We start from the raw sequence: 7,586 nt of genomic DNA, 5'->3' as shown, positions 1-7,586 counted from the left end.
AACATTATATGCATTATGCAGCCTTCCAACACACTCTTTCTTACCTCCTACTACTGAAAATGTTGAACTTTAGTTACTTTCAGTAATTGGAAGCCACAATGGGTCTCTATATAACTGACCTCCCACATGTCTTATGACTTCAGTTAAAGTTTATTTATTGTGTGCTACTGCAGTTTTCCTGGGAGTGCACCACAACAGAAGTGCATAGTGCTAAACCTCAGTACACCCAGTGTTGCTTCTGTAAGCCTTCACTGCACAGGTTGATAGTAAGTGATTTAGTTATTCTAATGGAGTCCTTTTGTACCATTGACAGATGCCTAGTACTGTTGCAATAACGGATCATCAGAACTTTCTTGCTTATTTTTATTAAAGAGAATCTAGAATCCCAGGTTAACTTGGCATGTTTTTGTTACTTTTATTGCATAGATCAGTCATATGCCACTTATGACTAGCTTCATAACTAGCGTTCCAGGTTACAGCAATCTCTTGATTTTCTGGAGCAGAATGCTGGCATGGTGCTCAACCCTGGGCTGTACTGTACTTATGTGCCTGAACATCAAGTACCCTGTACCCTGAGGCAGTATACTGCATACTTGTCAGGCTATGGACTGGAGGATGAGAGCTACATTGAAGGCAACTAAAAAAAAAGACAGGTCTCTGCCCTATCCAGCCATAATTTCTCTTTGTGGCAAAGGGCTAATATCTGTAGGAAATAGCACACCAGCAGTGCTCAACAAAATATTTCACCAGGCATGGGTTCACCATCACCGATTTTTCTTGTGAAACCATAGAAACGTTCCACTGAGAAGAGTTTTTCTGTGAAAAAGTGCCAATAAAAACCCCCATTTTGTGTAGAAAAGCAGTTTTATGTGAGTTTTTCTGTGGGGTTTTTTTTTCAAATTTTTCAGCCAATGGGACAGGCTCACTTACCACTAGTAGAAGGCTGTGTTAAACCCCAGATTGTAGAGGAAGTACATTCCCACAACCTTCAAGCACTGGGCAGGTTATATCAGTAATACTGGCAGCTCATAGAGAAGGAGTGAGATCAATGCTGTAAGAACTCAAACTTTCCTGCCTCATACAGAGGGTACAAAACAGGAGAAAAGGAAATGCAATGGGGTTTTTTTTCCCCACTGAAACAGGAAAAAGGCCTTGGGATATTAATAGATGATTATTTATCAGGAGTAAGTTTTGCCAAAAAACGAATGAACGTCACCTACAAAAACATAATCATTGAATTAATATCTAGTATAAAGATTAATATGTTCTAGTGTCTAATAGTGACATTAACAATTTTTGACAGCCCATTGGGAGCACATTCGGCCTGGGTGCAGTGGATTTCATCTCCGAAATGCAAACTCTCACATTTAGGGGGTTATTTATAAAAGGTTGAGTTGTTTTTTCCACAAAAAATTCGAATTTCAAGGGTATTTTTCAGTTAAAAACTTGGAAATTTTGAGGTTTTTAGAAAAAAACTCTATTTTATAAATCCCAACATTTTCGAGATTTATTATACCCTGAAGCTGAAAATAGCTTGAATCCGAAAATACACCATCTGAAACCTGACAAGGTCATGTAGAATCAATAAAAAACTATATGTCTTGGAGTGCATGAAACCAAACGTTGTTAATTTAGAAAGGAATTTGAAAATAATACATTTTTAAAACCTACATTTTAGAAAAACAACCGGTTGGCTGATCATAGCTAATCGCAGATTTGTTTTCTATGGCTTTTTGCCCAGGTACAAATTTGCCTACTATTATTATATGAGCCATGTTATGTGCTGCCCAAAGATGGTGCCCAGATGGGGCAGCTGTTATCCATTTCTATACAGGAGGGTTAATTGCAACATGACCTGTCACCCAGACACAAAAAGCTGTATAATAAAAGTCATTTTCAAATTAAACATGAAATCCAATTTCTATTTTTTATTAAAGCATTTATAGCTGTTGTAAACTCATTTAAAAATCTCAGCTGTCAATCAAATATTGTCTGCCCCTCTTCTATGCCTTAGGCATAGAGGCAAGGCAGAAAATTACTTTCACTTTCCATTCAGTACTTCCTAGATGTCACTGCTCTCCACACAATCCCCCAGGTCTCTTCACCATTTAATTGTGTAGCCAGTGCATGGGGATGGACATCAGGTCCCCCATTCTGGTGCACAAACAAGATTCTGAGATGATGCAAGGCTTGCCTTCATAACAGTGTCCACAAAATGGCTCCTGCCTGCTTGCTATAATTATGAATTCCCAGGCTGAAGGAAACAAGATTCAAATAATTTATATAGTGTAATTAAAGTTTATTTTGCTTGACTAATGTGATAAAATAGGATTTTAAATAGTTTTTTTGGATGACGAGTCCCCTTTAAATGTTTTACTTTTTTTTTTGATTAATAAAGACTTGAAAACAAAACCACTGTTATCAAAAATATGTAAATAATGTGATGCAGATAGGAAAAAGTGTATAAACTAAAGTAACCAAAATTCATTTATTTTATTAGTACAAATATGTTTTATGGCACATAATATTTTGAGAATACAATATATAAATGTAAATAAAACAACAAGATCAACGCTGACATTTTCCTACAATGTTATACAGCACCATAACAGGGTAACTGAGTCATCTCAAAGACTTATCTTAGGAATAAAAAGGACTTCTAGCAACTGAGAAAACTCTGCATACCCACGGGGAGCATACTGCTCTGTGCACTTAGGCTAGAATCTATACAATACAACTGTCAGCGACAATCTATTTAGTACATAGTGAAAGGCAATAATATAATCACAGCAGCTAATCTGGTTCCTGCATATCACTCTCTGCCATCCAGCTACTGTGAATTACAAAGCATTGTATCCCACATGTACCACCATATACCCATCATTCTTAGCAGGCTGATTAGGAATTATAGAAACTGTAGAGGGTTTGGCAATCCCCACCCCCTGAGCTTTAAGGGAAACAAAAGGTCTCCAAGAACTTTTTTTCCCACTTCTAGTAGCTTGTATCCATTTCAAGAATTTCTTTTGTTGGTTCTCAAAATAAGGCATTAAAATATGTTGAAATCATCAACAGTGGTTTGACATTAGGTAATAAAAAATATAGGTATAGTTTATGCTAAATAAAATGAAAATTTCATTTTTTTTTTACAAATGATAACATATTTTTGGACCATGTTGAAATATTACATAGAAGTAGTCAACATTGATTGCGAAGTGCAAACAGTTCATTTATATATTTTTTCTCTTTCTCCTTTTTTTGGCAAAATTGTGGTTTCTTTCTCAGACTCCACCAGTGCTTGCCTATCTTTTACTGTCTAAATATATAAGCTATAAATATAGAAATGCATAGGCACCCTATCCTGTAGTCTGGAAATCAACCCTCACCCTTTCAAAAAAGAGTCAAATTGCATAGAACATGTATAAAAAATACTTTCTTCAGTCCCTACCAGTGTCCTTGACAACAGTGAAAAAGGAAAAAATAAAGGCAAGGGTGGGATCATATTCTCTGTAATAAATAGTGATCACAAATGAGGTGTGTTCATTGATGCCCCTCATTATGTATATCTTCATATATTCATGCTTCCCTACATGCCAAAGCATTGCAGTACATGTATGGGACCTGCTATCCAGAATGCTTGGGACCTGGGATCTTTCTGTAATCTTCATATCTTACCCGTCTACTAGAGAATCATGTAAATATTAAATAAACCCAATAGGCTGATTTTGCTTCCAAAGAATTAATTATATCTTAGTTTGGATCCGGTACAAGGTACTGTTTTATTTTTAAAGACAAAAAAATTTGGATTATTTGGATCTCTCTATGGGAGATGGCTTTTCCATAATTCTGAGCTTTCTGGATAACGGGATAACGGGTTTCCGGAAAACAGATCCCTTACTTGTATATGATGGAAAAATATATGGCATGTACTTTTACAGGCTTTTTAATAACCCATCAGTACTATGACTGCAGCACGTTATCCAGGGACAGACAATTCTTAATGAAAAACATTGCAAGGAAGATTGAAATTTCTCCAGCCTAATAAAGTTCAATTACTTAACAAACAAAAACATTTTGCCGTTTTTTTAGTTGTACGTGTAGGTCCAAGAGGTAAATAACTCAGTGAATATAAACCCCCTACAACATCTATATACATTTTTGACAACTGAAACATGTTTGCAAGAGCCACTTTTACTTAGCTTTATGACATAACAGAGGCAGAGAAATCGCCCTTCTTTTTGTATCCACTAACCTATTGCCCATATCTAGCAGTTCAGTGTTTTACACAGTCCCCTGCTCTAGTAACAGGGAGTGCTCTCACCCATATAATATTCAGTTAATACAGGCAAGCCTCCACTTGGTACATGCAAATGTCTAATTTCCATATATAGAGGTAACTGCCATGCTTTGTTACATAATTTAAAACACCATTCACTGAATAAGGCTTCCAGATTAAAATTTTCAATCATAACTCAATATTAAAAACACAAGATTCTGCAATGCACAAAATTACACTAAATTGTGATGCTTCGACTGTGGGGAGAAAGCTGCTTAAACTGTGTTGCACATGTGGTTTTCTATAAAGCCACAACTTTTTGTAAATGTATTTGTCAGTCTTTAATAATGAGGCAATAAATTACAATTATTACAGAAAGCCTTATTCTGTGAATGATGAAATAACTTGATCAAGTATCTCTATATTAGATCCATTTTCCCCAATAGATACCAACATGCATTTTCTTTAGGGTACTACACAGGAGATTTTGTATGATCTTGCACGGATCCTACATAATCTGATCCTCCTATAGCTAGAATGTAAAGTTTGATCAGATAAAGTTAGATGGTGTAGTTAGTATACATCCAACATTCAGGGGGTTATTTATTAAACATCGATTTTTTTTCTGGTCAGGCTTTTTGTGACAAAAATTATTATTTCTTGCGGGGAAAAAAAACTCAAATTTTTCGAAACTTATTATAGGCCTATGCTGTAAAAACCCAGAATTCGAAAATCCCCCATCTCAGACCTGTTGAGGTTATGTATAAGTCAATGAGAGATGTCCTTATACTTATCGTGGTTTGCTCTGGGTTTAGCCCGATAATCTGAAAAATTCTGGGTTTTCAGGCAATAACCAGAAAAAAAATAGAGCGATTTGGGAGAAAAGTCTGAAAAAATCATACGATTTGCGTTTTCACTTGATTTTATAAAGTATTTTCCCAATCTGATTTATTTTAATGATAAATGTGGAAGGGAGTTTGGTCGAGCTTTGTTTAATAAAAAAATTAGATAAATTTTGATTTTAGTAAATAACCCCCTAAATGTATTTCAATGGAAAGAAAAGTCAGACACCATCAGATTTTATCTCATCAGACGCAGCCTGCAGTGTTCCCATCCGACAGGTATGTTGCATCAGATGGAAAATCTTCCAGGGAGTTACACATCAGATTTTTTTGTATCAGTACCATTATATTTTGACCCATGCTACTACATGCGATTTGTAGGATGCGATCTGTTGATCCAACACCATCCTACAAAATGTCCCGTGAAGTTTAGCCCTTAGGGTAGAGAGCTAGAAAATAAGAGTTTGAGCAGGAGACAGGTATTTGGCCTCTTAATATCATATAAATCTGTGAGTGTTCTCTAATGTGAGACAAATACTACAATTGTTTTTGATTTCCAGGCTACCTTCATACTACATGGAGAATGTTGTGTATGTTGTTTTTGAACAGATGTACGGCTCTTCCACACAGGTGCTTTTTTTTTTTATCAAGGTTGTGTATGAGGTGCAGGAGTCACCGGTGATAGAGACTGACTGCAAATAAAAGCAGCACCAGAGGGAGAAAAGCCATTATGTTCTATATCTTTCTCTGTGCTCCACATGTGCTTTATGCTTATCATCCATCTTCAGTGACTCCTACAAACCCAGCAAGCAGACAATTAACACCAAGTTCACCAGCGAATTCCATAGATGCCTTTGAGATGAGCCTGTAGGCTCATAAGAGTGCACTGAAAAGTTCCTAGATAGTCTAGGATACACCAGAGTCAAGCAAATCTAAATAAAATGCCTCCTGTTACCTCCCCCATTATCTTGGTGATTTTTCTCTCTAAGGGCCTTAAGGACACACAGGCAAATTCGGGGAGATTAGTCGCCCCGGCGACAAATCAACTTTTCTTCGGGCGACTTCCTCGTGAGGCAACTTGGGGCGGCTTCGAAAACAAATTGCCGCGAGTGCCATCCCCCTGGCGATTTTTCATTATAGCCAGTGGGAGGGTAGGAGAATGCAGTTCAGGGAGATTGTCGCGGGGGCGACTAATCTCCCCAAATCTGTTCTTGTGTCCTTACCCTCAAATGTGTTTTTTTGGCATCCCTCATATTATTCTTTGCATGCTACATAATGATTGTGTTTTCTTGTCTCCTGATTCCCCCCTCTTTATAATCCTATATCCCCTTTTCCTTCCCTTTCATTCCCCTTCTCTCTTACATTTGTTTACACTCTTCCCGTCAACTCACATCTACCAATTAACTTACTACTCATTATTTGGAAGATTATTTCCACTTTCCTGCTTAACACCTCAGCAGGGAGGCACTTGATAGGATTTAAAATAATGAGACCAATCTAGACTCATGTGCATGGTCATTAGAAATACACGGGGATACATGAATATATGGAACAAATAGTATAAAATCATGGCAAATAATTAACCTATGGTGGCAGTGTCTACAACATGTGCAGTGCATTGTTAGGGCAGTGGGAAAGACAGCACATCGTGCCCCTGTATCTCACATGTTGGGCATAACGAGGTAGTTCAGTTGTGAGCTGAAGCACGTACTGCATGCCCACCAAACACATTACTTTTCCCTTTTTCACCCCAGATTATAAAAATACTGGTGCTTCTTTCTAATTTTACACTTTATAAAACAGATTAAAAAATAAAACAATATACAAATGAATGAATGTGTGAGGCCGTGATTATGGCATCAAACTTCTGTTCCATCATGTAGATTGTTGTGAACTTTAACTTCAAGATTGACTTGCTTCACCTTGACACGTTTTAATTCATAGGTGTCTTTGCTTTCATTGAGCAGGTTGATATTTCTGACTGTGCAATGCTGCCTGTTGAAATTCTTTTCTACCCTATCTATGTTTTTCCTAGATGCTTCCACCTTTGTGTTGAGTGGGTATTCCTCTCGCATATCCCTGGCCAGCATTTTCTTTTTATTTCTTCTACATTTCTGTGTTATAAGGCAAACAGCCAATAGAATTAGCATTAACAGCATGATAGCTGCAAAGGCACTTCCAACTGAAGCTCCAGTCTGTGAGGAGGAAGCTGCAGCAGCCTCAATTTCTAAGCTTAAACTCTTCATGTTGGTGCCATTCTTGACTTGATCTCCTTCATTGTCATAAATCAAAGAATCATCAAGGGTCAGTCTGCCGTTTTTGTCTACTATATCTCTGCGGTCACGTTTAAGATGGTAGGTTAGGGACCGCTGAACTCTTGGCCCTGCCATTGTCTCTGGCCCAATAATGTAGATCACCTGAAGGTACCACTGATGTCCAGTTTCCACCTTTAAAAAATATACATAGGGTTG

General features: G+C 37.2%; 1 protein-coding gene across 3 annotated transcripts in view; it reads right to left on the bottom strand.

The window, feature by feature from the left end:
* Positions 1–5,412: 5,412 nt before the first annotated feature.
* fras1.L (Fraser extracellular matrix complex subunit 1 L homeolog) overlaps positions 5,413–7,586 on the bottom strand; it is a 269,516-nt gene continuing 267,342 nt past the window's right edge. For all 3 annotated transcript variants that reach the window (XM_041591087.1, XM_041591088.1, XM_041591086.1), the window contains one exon: positions 5,413–7,562. In XM_041591087.1, coding sequence (XP_041447021.1) covers positions 6,975–7,562 — 588 coding nt within the window. In that variant the 3' untranslated portion in view covers positions 5,413–6,974. The remainder of the gene's footprint in view (positions 7,563–7,586) is intronic.

This window comes from Xenopus laevis, chromosome 1L, assembly GCF_017654675.1.
Source record: "Xenopus laevis strain J_2021 chromosome 1L, Xenopus_laevis_v10.1, whole genome shotgun sequence".
Lineage (NCBI taxonomy): Eukaryota > Metazoa > Chordata > Amphibia > Anura > Pipidae > Xenopus > Xenopus laevis.
This window is presented reverse-complemented; position numbering and strand designations above follow the sequence as displayed.